Below are 14,954 nucleotides of genomic sequence, written 5' to 3' on the forward strand. Positions count from 1 at the left end.
AGTATAAGACTAAAATTTGTGCAGTTTCAGATTAATTTCTATTAAAAGTTGATATATCCCATTTAACCATCTGAAAGCTTACTGAACTTTATAAACTTATAAGAATTTAACTTTTTCACAATAAATTAGTTTTCTGTATTACAATGCATTTCTCATATCAAAAATCATTATTACGTCTTGGTGATAATAAGTTGGGAAGTATTTCTTTTTCTATAGTACTTTCTATGCAACTAGTCCACTAGGAAAGCAGAGTGAACATATTCACATATTCCCCTTTTGCTTTATCTTCAGATCAAAAACACCTCCTTGATATCACAGAATAGGGACAAATGACATTTCAGTAAAGATAAAAATAAACTTGCAGCGTTTCTTTTTAAACTCACTTTTTTTTTATTTCAGAAATTTTGATGGTCTTTAATGAATTAAAAAGACTGACTGAAGAGGGTTTCACCCATCTTTGTCTTAGAAATAACTAGATTTCCTGCCTTATGTTTGCTCACCCCTGTCATCTTCTCTCTAGGTTCCTTAACTGCCTTCTTATGCATAATGCAAACTTAGGTATTGTTCATTTCACCATACTATTTTTAGCATTTCCAGATCATAGTCTTACCTCAGTTATACCGATAGAAGTTATATGATTATCAGTGAGTAGGCATACTATCTTCCACTGTCAGCAGTACAAGGTTCCATTCCTGAACATAGGAAAAACAATTTTGTAGAATTCTGTAGTAGGACTGGTGTTAAGGGAACAAGAGTTAATCTAGAATATAAGGTAACATATGTTTTGAGAAGGGAGTAGCTCCCTTTACTATAGAAATGAAAGATGTAATTTGACACTAAGTGTATCTGAGGGGCAGAGTTTTCATCAGACTCTCAAAGACGCCCGTGATTTTAATAACACTAAATACTGCTAGTTAAAATGGTTTTGTATCTTCCAGTATCTTAACAATCTGAGAAAACATATGGAAGGTACTTTTACAATTAGTGAAAATACCACAATTATTTTTAAAAGGAATATCACACTTATACAAGTAATTTAATCAGCAGGTATATTCCCTGCTTGTATAGATCATCTTTATTCAGTTCATGTTTTAGCTTATATGCCTATGTATTTCAGTGCCCTAAGCCAATTACAACTGATTGATCCATACCTTGGAACAGTCTCCATGCTGCCAAGTAATTTCCCTTCAAGTCATTGTACTGCTGAACTATGTTTTGATAGAGATTCTTAGCTGGTAATTGTTTTACATTGGCTGGGGAGTCAATGGGGAAAAACAATTTTATTGATAGGCTCAAACTACCAGATGTTCCTAAAGCAACTGAGACTGTTACCATCCTACAGCTCTGGGAGCTTCTGTGACTAGCATTCACTTTGGCTTGTGAGGAAATCTTGCAACGCTGCACTTTGACTATAGCTTCACCAGCCCAGATTCCATGGCCCAGCCTCAGAAACCATGGGTGATATTGTTAGGCTGCTGATGTTACTTTTCAAGTGGCCACAACTACAGGAAAAAAAAATCAGACTTTTATAACTAAATGTGAATTAGTTTTTTTGTCCTAAAGTTTACCCTGACCAAATTCAGCTCTTGGTGTGATGTTTTGACTGGGGGAATAAAATGTTGTTGCGTAAGGCTCTGTGTGGGAAGGAAAGGGTGATATATATGGGTCGAGTGTTCTAGGCATCCAGAGAGTAACATGAAAGCAATGATCTTACGACATGCTTGTAACACCTACAGCTGGATTGAGGCATTAATGATAAATTTTATCTGAGTTTCGAGCTTCCAGAAACATCACATGTTCAAATATATTTTTGTATGTAAAGACTGAACTTTAATTCTCAATAATAACCAAAACCCTCCCCTTGATTTTGGTGGTTTGACTAATCCCATGTCTATCTGGAGTTGCCTGAGAAAGTTTTAGAGTTGGACATGACACAAGTCCTGACTCTTCCACCAATTAGCTTTGTCATCCTGGGCAAGTTATTGAACCTAAGTGTTTAATTTTAATATTCATTAAATTGTGATGATAATACTTTTCACTTGTTATATGGATTCAATGGAATGATAAATATAAAGTGTTATGAGAGTGTGTATCACATGGTAGGCCTTGCTTAGTGGTAGCCATTTTCATTTCTGCTCTTATTACTAGAATTAAAATTGAAATTTCTGGCCCATTTGTTTAGCTTGCCCAATTTCTAAACTTTAAGGCACAGAGATCCACCACATCTGACTTAACAATAGTCAGTACAAGTTGTAATTCATGAACTGCTAAAAATTCTAATTTGTTTTCAAGCAGTTCTAGGCAGATAGAATTTTGTAAGTTTAGGATTGATTCTAATTCATTTCATTTTAACATATTGAACTATACTTAGGAGTTTCTTTGGTAAGCTAATTTTTGTAGAGAAGTCATAATAAAAATGCAGTTGTAGTTTATGAATTTTATATAGTTAAATTAGTCCATTAAATTAAAACACTGTTTATTTGGCCTATGAATTAACATTCGAAGTTCAGATTATTGTGAATCACCTGTTGTAATTTTAATAGATAAGAGTAAGAATTTTTACACAGATTAATTTATAATGAAATTTATATTTTCAAATTTTCTTATATTATCAAATTTATATTATAAAATTTTCTTTTAAAAATTTTTTTACTTATTAGAGCAAGGGGAAGGGGCTAAGGAAGAGGGAGAGAGAATCTTAAGCAGACTCTGCACTGAGCACGGAGCCAGATGTGAGGCTCACTTTCATGACCCTTGAGATCATGAACTGAGCGGAAACCAAAGTTGGAAGCTTAACCAACTGCACCACCCAGGCACCCCTCAAATTTTCTTAACAAATTTTCATTGATTTCTATCTTTGTCACTGGGTCACAACTGAAAATATATGTCAGTCACCTTGTATGTGTATGGTTTAGTAAAGTAACGAATATTTTTATCATTGGAAACTACATTTAAAATTTCTACTATTGGGGTCCCTGGCTGTCTCAATCAGTAGAGCATGAGACTCTTATCTTGGGGTTGTAAGTTTGGACCCCGTGTTGGGTGTAAAGATTACTTCAAATCTTAGAAAATAAAATTTCTATTATTTTACTAAAATAACTTTAAAAACTGTAGAGTTAACATTTGGAATCAGTTTATATATTTAATATTACACACTCATCCAGTAATGAGCTGTTGCTTTTGGGAAAATTGTTTCATTTATAAGAAATAGTTCTGTTTTGCCATGTCAAAATCTTCAGGAGGAATTACAGGCAAAAAAGAGACATTTTTAGGCACTATAGTTAGAAATTACCCATATTATTGCCATAACTAGTAGCTTTATTATTTTCAGAGGCTAGCTATAATCAAAATTCTGTTGTATGTAATTATCATTTGGGGAAATATTTGTCAATCTATGAATTTAAATTTTTTAAAGATTTAAGGGAAAGAGAGATCACGTGTGTGCAGTCAGGAGGGGCAGAGGGAGAGGGAGACAAGCAGACTCCCCCTGAGCATGGAGCCAGACACGGAGCTCTATCCCAGGACCCTGAGATCATGACCTGAGCCAAAATCAAGTCTGATGCTTAACTGACTGAGCCACCCAGGCGCCCCTGAACTTGAATTTGATTATAAAAGCTTTTAGGGGGTATAGTTAGGATTCGATTATACCTTTTTTATTTAATAAAATGCAATTTAGAAGACTTGACTGTGTTTTTTTATTTTTTATGACATGAAGTCATTTCTTTCATGATAGCACTGAAAGCATGTGATTTGAGGACCTATTTATTAGATGTGAATAGTAGAAACTATGGGAAATTTTAATATATCCCAAAGGTGTGGCAGCAAGACATCAGTTTAGATACTTTCAACTATAGACCTCTCTTCAGCAAGTACTTATTGGATACTTTTATAAGGCAGGTACTATGCTCAAAATGACACAGCTCATTTCAAGAAACAGAGTTACTCTAGAGTGAGGCCTACGACAAGTCAGGAAGAACTACAGAACAAATGTACTATTAGTGCCACGAGAGAGAAAAAACTATCAAGATTCAAAAAAAAAAAACATATTGGGTTTTAGGAATCAAGATAAAACTTCGTGAAAATGATGGTACCTGAGATGGCAAATAAGCACAGTCTTGATAGAGGAAAGGGTGAGGCACAGGAACTAATCAGAAAATCACAAGCAAACATCTAAAGTAGGGTGAGCACAAGATACACCTGGAGAACAATGAATGACTCAGTTTGTCCCCACAAGGTCCTGGAAAACAGGGTAGCATTGAAGATAGGGCCAGAAAGGAGAGTTGAAATATTTTGTGGAGAGTCTTAAAAGCCAGCCTGAGTAAGATATTAAACATGATCAAATAAAGAGGAACCACTGAAGATTTTTTAAATAGAGGTGATAGAATTATGACCGTATCTTATAAAATTCATTTGAGTTGTGTTAAAACAGTGACAGAATGAAGGTGGGAATACCACTTATGAATTAGTGAATGGTGATGAAGGCCTGAATGAAGGGTAATAGAAGTTGATTGGTAATGGAAAGATGGAAACAACACTGGAGTAAAATAACATAGGACTTGGCATCCCATCAGATGTATAGGTAGAGTGAAAGGGAAGAACCAAAACTGAAAGTCATTTTAAGTGTTGTTCCCTAGAACAGGGTTGTCATGAATATAAACAGTTCAGTGCCATTAGAAGTTAGGACTGTGGGGAAATAATGTATTTTGATTTTACATAGTGAGACATAATAGGAAAAAATTCCCATAAATTTGGAAATGCAATAGCAGGAGAAAAGAGGCCAAGGCTCAAGGCAAACACAATTGGCCACAGTGAAGAAGGCAGCTGAAGACAGGAGAGGGTTTATTAGTATAATTTTGAAGTATCCCTGTCATTATAGAGTCAGGTAAAGGGAATATACCTGGTATGAAATTAAGTATGAGCCAGATACCATTTATGCATTTTGATGTAAAATGCCTTGGATGAATGTTGATTACAGTTAAAAAGTCTTTCAAGAAAAATGAAGGCTTAATTTTTATGGATTAAAGGCTTTCATATGGACAGATTTTGAAAAAAAAATCATTCAGCAAATTTGAAGGTAGAGTCAGAGTACTTCTAAATGGATTTTTTAAATGTAAATAATTGAAAATGCAGCAGAAACTTATGATGTGCTATATGCTGGCTAACCGAACATAATAAAAAAAGGAAGGAAGGAAGGAAAGAAAAAGAAAAGGAAGGAAGGAAAGAAAGGAAGAAAAGAAAAACAGAAAAGGAAGGAAGGAAGGAAAGAAAGAAAGAAAAAGAAAAACAAACAGCATCATGAGAAGAGAGGTTGGTGAGGTCTAAGATTAGAATAGCAACCAGGATATGAACGAAGAGCCACACCAAAAACCATATAGATCACACATCCAAAAATTCACTGGAATCTCACCCAGCTCACTTCTGAGAAGTGTTAATTTATCCATTTGTATTTTATATTTAAGCAAAGGAAAAAATTATTAACATAAAAGTAAATTGTTTTTAATTAAAAACTATGCTATAAGTTTTGTCTTTTTTGCAGATTAACTATGTGGTCAAAGTTTTATGATGTAATGGGCATTCTCACAACATTTTAATTCATTTCAGATATAAAAGATAATTCCTTCAGCCGATCACGGAGTTCCAGCGTAACCAGCATTGATAAAGAATCTCGAGAAGCAATTTCTGCTCTTCATTTCTGTGAAACTTTTACTCGAAAGGCAGATTCATCTCCCTCCCCGTGTTTGTGGGTTGGTACTACATTGGGAACAGTGCTTGTCATTGCACTGAATCTTCCCCCAGGAGGAGAGCAAAGACTTCTTCAGCCAGTTATTGTCTCTCCAAGTGGTATGTATGCTTTCATGCTGTACTTACATTGAAGATCTGACTTGCTATATTTAGTAGAAGCCTTCGCTTTTCATTTTTGAATTGATCTATGAATTCTGAAATGTAAACTAATTGGAGATGTAGTCTTATGTTTTTAATGAAAGAATACATGAATAAGATTCCAGAATATTGTTTATTTATACAGCCATTCAGGTTTTGCATTTTTTTAACTCTAGGATCATGTCTAAAATGATTACTACATTAGAAAATTAAAAAAAAAAACCTGTTCTTCTAATGCATTCTAAGATACCTTAAAAATGCTACGTTCTATAAGCAAAAGGATGGTACCAGATTTAGGAGAAAAAGCAAAAAGTATTTTTTTAAACATCGTATAGTTGGCTATTTTTAATATCTAAATGTGAAGTCTTAAAATGTGTTATTCTCCTTTGAAGTGTTAGGAAAAGGTGACTTAATAGCAGATTTTAAGAAAAAATTTGTGACCTTCTTATTTGAAAATGAGATTCAATTTCACCAAATATATGTGGAGTCTGATAGATCTGGAAATAACTGAGAAATCTGGTTTCCATTACTAATTTATGCTGATTTAGATAGGAAAAAACATGATTGTGCTCATTAGTGTATCCCTTGTTTATACGTGGACTTTAACATTACTTGGAATTTAAAATTAAAATGTAATTATGATTTTAATGATAATTTGTGAACTATCTTTACATCAAAGAAACTGATTTATTCATTCAACTCAATAAATATTTGAGTATGTTCTGTATGCCTAGTTGTTAGAAAAGGTTACATAATGATAATATTCTTACTAATCTCCTTTCTTATAGTAAGAATGTGTATAGGGAAAAAAAAAGCCTGGAAATAAGATAAGCCACATAAAGAATGTTCTGGTAGCCATATTAAAAAATTTAAAAAAAAAGTGAAATTAATTTTAATAACATTTTATTTACCCTAACATATCCAAAATACTATCATTTCAGCATGTAACCAGTATTTTTAAACTGTTAAGATATTTTACTTTTATTTATTTATTTATTTATTGTACTGAGTCTTCAAATCTGGCATGTATTTTACTCTTACACCGTGCCACAAGTTGCACAGGCCATATTTCAAGGGCTCTGTAGCCACATGTGGCTAGTGGCTGCCATATTGGACAGCACAGCTCTAGACTCCATCCACTTGCTCTCACACTTGTTGGTAGCACACTTGGCTTATATGAGAGAAGACACAGTTCCAGGCACCCCAGTATTTATCTGTTTGGGGCATGTAGTTCTGATTTCTTTTTCCGGACTCAGATACATGCTCAAAGGTTGAATCCCTTCAGTAGTAAGCCGGTGTACAATTTCAGTTTAATATACATTCTGCATGTTGTTGAATGTCTACTATGTATCAGAGTTGGAATAAACATATTTGCTGTGGGGGTTAAAATACTTGTTATCTACTGAACTTACTCATTTTAGGTACTATATTGAGGTTAAAAGGGGCGATCCTGAGAATGGCATTCCTGGATACCACAGGCTGCTTAGTGCCACCTGCATATGAATCCTGGAGAGAACACAATGTTCCTGAAGAAAAAGATGAAAAGGAGAAATTAAAGAAACGACGGCCTGTCTCCGTATCCCCCTCCTCTTCTCAGGAAATTAGTGAAAACCAGTATGCAGTGATATGTTCTGAAAAGCAAGCAAAAGTCATCTCACTGCCAACTCAGAACTGTGCTTACAAGCAAAACATTACAGAGACCTCATTTGTGCTTCGTGGAGATATCGTAGCGTTGAGTAACAGTATCTGCCTTGCCTGTTTCTGCGCCAATGGACATATTATGACTTTTAGGTAAGAGTTACACATTTTTAAAAGACACAAAAATGGCATTTACACCCTTAAAACGTAACACTACAGAATTATATTCCAATTAAATGAAATGCTTTTGTTTAGAGTCTTATACACTGAGAATTTATTTTCATTCAGTTAATAGTGAACAAGTTTATGAAGACTACAAATCCGTTTTATCTACCTCTCAAGTATACTAAATCATAAGGTTTATAGTTCCTACCGTTTTTGCCTTCTATAATACTTTGTTCAAGACTGAAACCTACCTTGTTTATTTTTGTTTGTTTTATTTCCAGTTAGTTAACATACAGTGTTGTATTAGTTTCCGGTGTGCATGATAGTAATTCAACACTTCCATACATCACCCGGCGCTCATCATGACTGGTGCACTCCTTAATCCCCATCACCTATTTAACCCATCCCCCCATCACCCTTCCTTCTGGTAACCATCAGTTTGTTCTCTATAATTAAGAGTTTATTTCTTGATTTGTCTCTCTCTCTCATTTTTTTCCCTCTGCTTGTTTGCTTTGTTTCTTAAATTTCACTTGTGAGTAAAGTCATGGTATTTGTCTTTCCCTGACTTATTTTACTAAGCGTTATACTCTCTAGCTCCATCCATGTCATTACAAATGGCAAGACTTCATTCTTTTTTATGGCTGAATAATATTCCATTGGTTGTGTGTGTGTGTGTGTGTGTGTGTGTGTGTGTGTGTATATAAATATATATATATATTTATATATATACACATGTTTTTATATATAGATACACACACAATATATATGAAAGAAGATGTAAATCTTCTTTATCCATTTATCAGTCAGTGGACACTTGGGCTGCTTCCATATCTTGGCTATTGTAAATAATGCTGCTATAAACATAGGGGTGCCTGTATCCTTTGAATTAGTGTTCTTGTATTCTTTGGGTGAATACCCAAAAGTGTGATTGCTGGATCATAAGGTGATTCCATTTTTAACTTTTTGAGGACCCTCCATACTGTTTTCTAAAACCTGCCTTGTTTCTTATTAACAACTTTTTAATATTTTTCTCAAGTTTGCCAAGTTTAAGGCCTCTACTGGATGTGTATTACTTGCCCCTCACCAACATGCGGATAGCCAGAACATTCTGCTTCACCAACAATGGACAAGCATTATATCTTGTTTCACCTACAGAAATCCAGAGACTCACTTACAGTCAAGAGACCTGTGAAAATCTTCAGGTAAATAACAAAAATATTACTATGATTTCTTCAAAGGTGAAATATTCTCTAATCCCTTACTTTTGTTCATCTCTTACACTCTCAGGAGTATACAAATGACCCTGTATGGGAAAATCCAAAGCCTGACTTTCAGAGCGTATGCTTTGAGACTTGTCATAAAGTAACTTCATCAGACTCTTGTTTTAAGAGGGACTTATCTCACTGATCCATATTTTTTCTACCCAGTAATGGCACAGAAATATGAAATATTACATACATTTTATACCCACTCTCCACGTATAATTATCAATTATATACACAAAGAAATCCTTTTTAAGGAACTGTGTTAATGTGGAAATAATTATATCTGCACATTGTGTCATCCCCTCTCATATACTTTGTAGTCACAAGGATGTATATACGTATAAGAAAAAAAAAGTTTTTATAGTTTTACTCTGAATATTTTTATGATCTGTTTGCAAGAGACTACATTCTTTAAATGCAAAACTGTTTATTTTTTTAATATTCAAGTGCCTTATGTGCTTGTATATACAGTTGACCCTTGAACAAGATGTTTGAATTGCACAAGTGCTTATACAGATTTTTTTCAATAACTACCGTATAGTATTATAACTATTTTTTCTTCCTCATGGTTTTCTTAACATTTTCTTTCCTCTAGCTTACCTTAATGTAAGAATACAGTATATAATAAATATAACATATAAGATAAGTGCTAATCCCTTCTTTATGTTATCAGTAAGGCTTCTGGTCAGCAGTACACTGTTAGTAAACTTTTGGGCAATTCAAAAGTTACACATGGATTTTTGACTGTGCAGGGTGGTTGGACCCCTAACCTTCACACTGTTCAAGGATCAACTTTATATTAGAAATGATCAGTTTAGTTTCACCTTTTAAAATAAAAGTGCTCTTATATTGAGCTAAAACATTAAAAATAAAAATATTAAATATTATATATATAAATATTGATACTTAGAGGAAACCATTATTAAGGGAACTTTATTTTAAGAGAACATTTTAATGAAAGTTTTTACAGTTAGCCCTGTTTTACTGTTTGTAATGAATTAGTGGCTTGTTTTTAGAATATGAGCTTTAGGGTGCCTGAGTGGTTCACTCGGTTAGAATATGAGCTTTAGAGTCAAGACTGAATTTAAGTCCCATCCTTGCTAATAATTACACAATTATGTGACCTTACACAAGTTACTTACTGTCTCTGAGCTTCATCATCTTTAAAAATAGGATTAAAAATAATATTCATGCCAAAGGATATGGTGTGGATTAAAGAAGACAATGCATGTAAAGTGCTAAGCATAGTGCTTGGTACAGAGTATGTGCTCACTGTCAGATGTTAGTATTATTTCAGTAAGCTAAAGTGTCCTGGAAATATACTTCTAATGATATTATTATAAACCTTGAGAGTGAAACAGAATTACAGATCTTTTAGATATAAATTTACATTAACATTTGGGTGGAGGTGTTTTTTCAAAGATTCCTAGGTTTCTGAATTAAACCTTCACTTTTTATAGGGAAGATATAATTTTTCTTTAGTGTTTCCTTTCACTAGTTAAATGTTACTGTATTAAGAAATAATATGGACAACTGAATATATTCTTAATTCACTTTCATCTGAAATGTAGTCTTAATTCAGTTACTTAAAATTTTAAACTTCATGACTTTTTTGGGATCAAGTCTATTCTTTGGTCAGTGTTTTATTTTAGTAAAAATAAATAGCAGCAGCCATAAACTTTACCTATTTATTTTTAAATGAAATGGTCATTTAGTAACTCAATTTTAATAACTATCTGCTATGTGCCCTCATGATAAAAGATAAATGAAAAGTGAACTCTAAGCAGTTTGTGATAAAATGTTTTCTTTGAGCATTATTGACATTTTTAGTATTTCTGTATTTTCAGTGCCTAAAAATAATGCTTTGGTAAAAATATGTTGTAAGTACCATGTAAGTACCATGAACTTTATAAACACTGTTTCTTGGTTTCCAGAGTACCCTAATTGTGCATTCATTTAACTTTAACCAAAAAAATAAAGAAGATGCCTATAAACATTAATGGAATAATGTTTGTATCCCAAATGGAATAATAGGGACCAGACTAACCCTCCTGCCTGAAGCAACCCCCAAAAAGCAGACATAAACATGAAATAACAGTTTTCAAGATCCTGAACATTAAGCAATGAAGGAAAGTAATCCCTGAGAGAGAGGAAACAAAGGAAGTGCTCCAGCTTTAATGCCTAGATAGAGTTTCCAGGGCATGCTTAGAGGGAAGGTACCAAGGCAGAACCTGACCAGCTTCCTGTGTTGAGGAGACAGAACCAAAAGTCTGAGTAGACCAAGTGAGTTAGAGTTCTTAGAAGAGAGTACCAGAGAGAAGAGAGCTATGCAGAGAACCCTGCACATCTGCAGAGGGTCCAGCCAAGAGTATTCAGTAGAGTACTGTTAAACACATGCATGTGGATACTCCCTGGCCTGGGAAAGAACCATCGGAAAGGAATAGAAAATTAGAGGGAATTGTGCCTGGTCCCAACAGCCAAACTAAAAAAATTGATAGTTCATGAGTGTGTTAATTTCCTGAAGCTGCTGTAACAAATCACCACAAACTTGGTGACCAAAAATAACATAAATTCATTCTTTTACACTTCAGGAAGTCAGAAATCTGAAGCAAGTTTCACTGAGCCAATATCAAGGTGTTGGCAGGATCATGCTTCCTCCAGGGGTCTAGAGGAGACCTTGCCCTTGCCCCTTCTATCCTCTTGTAGCTGCCAGCATTCCTGGACTTGTGGTTGCATTACTCCAATCTATGCTCTCATGGTCACCTTGCCTCCTCTTGTGCCTGTGTCAGATCTCTCTCTTATAAAAACACTTGTAATTGGATTTAGGACCCATCTAGATAATCAGGATAATTTTCCCACAGCAAAATACTTATCACATTTGCACAGACACCCGCTCCCCCTTTTTTTTTTAACAAGATATAACATTTATAGGTTTCAGGGATTAGAACCTGATTTTTTTTTAAAAGATTTTATTTATTTATTTATTTATTTATTTGCGAGACCAAGCATGAACGAGGGGTGGGGCAGAGGGAGAGGGAGAAGCAGACTCCCCGCTGAGCAGGGAGCCAGATGTGGGCTAGATCCCAGGGTTCTGGGATCAGGACCTGAGCCGAAGGCAGACTCTTTTGCTTTTTTTTAAAAATTTTTTTATTATGTTAGTCACCATACAGTACATCCTTAGTTTTTGATGTAGTGTTCCACGCTTCATTGTTTCAAAGGCAGACTCTTAACCAACTGAGCCACCCAGGTGCACCTAGAACCTGATTATTTTGGATGGCCATTATTCAGCCAACTTCAGTGAGTAATTCGGTAGAGTACTCAGGAGGGTCTGGGCTCATTAGTTGGGGAATAATTAGCCTAAAATGAGCACTGCTTCTGACCTGCCTAACAAATTATGAAAGTGAGACCCAAAAGGATCAAAATGTTTCCTGTTATCCCAGAATGAAGCTCAAGACAACTTAGCAAGATGAGAAATATCAAGTACTCAACAAGGTAAAAATCAAGATATGGCATCCAGTCAGATTGTCAGGAAAATATGACCCATAATGAGAAGAATAATTAATCTTCACAAAACCAAACCAGAACTGACACAAATATTTCAATTAGTACAGAAGGACATCAAAACAGTTATTATAAATGTATTCCATACATTCAAAAAGTTAACTGGAGACATGGAAGATACAAAAGACCAAAATCAAACTTCTAGAGATGAAAACCTACAGTGCTGGAGATAAGAATATACTGGATGGGATTAACAACAGATTAGACATTGCAGAAGAAAAGATTAGGTAACTTGAAAGCATAGAAATAGAAAAAACAGCTGAGTGTTTAAACTGGACACATTCAGAGCACTAAACCACCTGGGTTAGAAGAGAAGTTCTTACCAAATCAGTGACCTCAGCTTCCACCATAAGAAGCTGAAGGAAAAAAAACCCAAAACAAATGAAACCCAAAGTAAGAAAAAGAAAAAAAATAATAGATACCCAAGTGGAAAACCGTGAACAGAAATAGAAAAGAAGGAAACAATAGAAAAACACCAATAAGGCTAAAAGTTTGATCTCTGAAACCAATAAAATTGATCTCAAGTCTGATTATGAAGAGAGAAGTTACAAATTACCAGAATCAAGAATGAGAGAAGTGGCATTACTACAGATTCTACAAATATTAAAATGGATAATGAGGAAATACTATGAACAACTTCATGCCAATAAACTCAAAAACTTAGATGAAAATGGGCAAATTCCTGGAGAGGCACAAATTACCAAAGTTCACTAAAGAAAAAATAGAGAACCTGAAGAGTACTGTATCTAACTGAGAAGAAAATTCCAAACCCAGGTGGCTTCCCTGGTGAATTCTATCAGTGTTTTAGGAAGAAATAATACCAGTTCTACACAAGACTCAAAAATTGAAGTGGGGAAGTCCTTCCCAATTCATTCTAGAAGCTATAATTAACATGATATGAAAAATAGACAAAGATATTACAAGAAAATTATATATAGACCTATATATTTCAATACAGATGTAAAAATTCTGAACCAAAGTTTAGCAAATTGAATCCAACGGTATATCAGAAGGATAACTCTGGTCATGATTAATTATCGTGTCATTTATCCCAGGAATGCAGGGTTGACTTCACATTTGTAAATCGATCACTATAATTCACCATATTATAACTTAACTAATAGAAAGCAGTTGACAAAATCAAACATCCTTTCCTAATTAAAAAAAAAGAAAAATCTCAGCAAAGAAGGAATAAAAGGGAGCTTAAAGAACATCTAGGGAAAATCTACACCTAATACTTAGTGATTAGTTACTGAATTATTTTTCCTTAAATTCATGAGCTAGAAAGGGATGTTCACTCTCAACACTTCTGTTCAGTGTTGTATTTAAGGTTCTAGCCAGTGCATTCAGGCAAGGAAAAAAAATCATCTCAACTGGAAAGGAAAAAGTAAAGCAGTTGTTATTCACAGATGACATGATAATCTATCTAGGAAATCTATCCAGAAAGCTACTAGAAATAATGACTGAGTTTGACAGGGATGCAGGATATGAGATCAATATTAAAAAAAAAAAAAAATTCTATGGGAGCAGTGGACATTTCGAAATTAAGATTTAAAAAAACATCATTTAGGGGCACCTGGGTGGCTCAGTCAGTTAAGTGTGGCTTCAGCTCAGGTCATGATCTCAGGGTCCTGGGATCGAGCCTGACATCTGGCTCCCTGCTCAGCGGGAGTCTGCTTCTCCCTCTGCCTCTGCCCCTTCTCCCCACCCCCTCTTGTGCTTGCTCTGTCTCCCTCAAATAAATAAATAAAATCTTTAAAATAAACAAATACACCATTTATTATAGCAACAAAAATAGAAGCTACTTTGGATAAATCTAACAAAAATATGAAAGACTTCTACATTGAAAATCACTAAAACACTGAAAGAAATTTTTAATAACCTGAATAAATTGAAATATGTACTTTGTTCATGGGCCAGAAAATTTAATATTGAAATAACAGTTCTCCCAAAATTGATCTATAGATGTGAGGCAATCTCACAAAATCTCAGTGGAAATTTTTTGGGGGAAATTTATTCTAAAATTCATATGGAAATGCATGGGACCTAGAATAGGCAGAACAACTCTGAAAAAGAATAAAGTTGAAGGGCTTACACCACCTGATTTTAGGAATTACTTTAATGCTACAGTGACCAAAAGAACATGGTATTGGCATCAAATAAGATAAATAGATCAGTGGAACAGAGTATAGAGTTCAGAAATAAACCTACACATACATGGACAACTGACTTGATGTAGACAATGCAATTGAGAAAGGATTGCCTTTCCAACAACTTATGCTGGAAAAATTGGATATTAAATATGTAAAAAATGAGCTTTGATCCATGTCTCACAGTATTTACAGCAATTGACTCAAAATGGATCATAGACCTACATGTAAATCCTAAAATTATAAAACTTTTAGAGGGAGCCTAAGAGAAGATCTTTGTTAACTTGGGCTTGGC

General features: G+C 34.4%; 1 protein-coding gene across 5 annotated transcripts in view; it reads left to right on the forward strand.

Moving 5' to 3' along the window:
• STXBP5 (syntaxin binding protein 5) overlaps positions 1-14,954 on the forward strand; it is a 164,277-nt gene that overhangs the window by 129,994 nt on the left and 19,329 nt on the right. For all 5 annotated transcript variants that reach the window (XM_045805295.2, XM_045805297.2, XM_045805298.2 and 2 more), the window contains 3 exons: positions 5,602-5,841; positions 7,302-7,671; positions 8,720-8,885. In XM_045805295.2, coding sequence (XP_045661251.1) covers positions 5,602-5,841; positions 7,302-7,671; positions 8,720-8,885 — 776 coding nt within the window. The remainder of the gene's footprint in view (positions 1-5,601; positions 5,842-7,301; positions 7,672-8,719; positions 8,886-14,954) is intronic.

Source organism: Ursus americanus, chromosome 11, assembly GCF_024610735.1.
Source record: "Ursus americanus isolate L20-20 chromosome 11, mUrsAme1.1.p, whole genome shotgun sequence".
NCBI lineage: Eukaryota > Metazoa > Chordata > Mammalia > Carnivora > Ursidae > Ursus > Ursus americanus.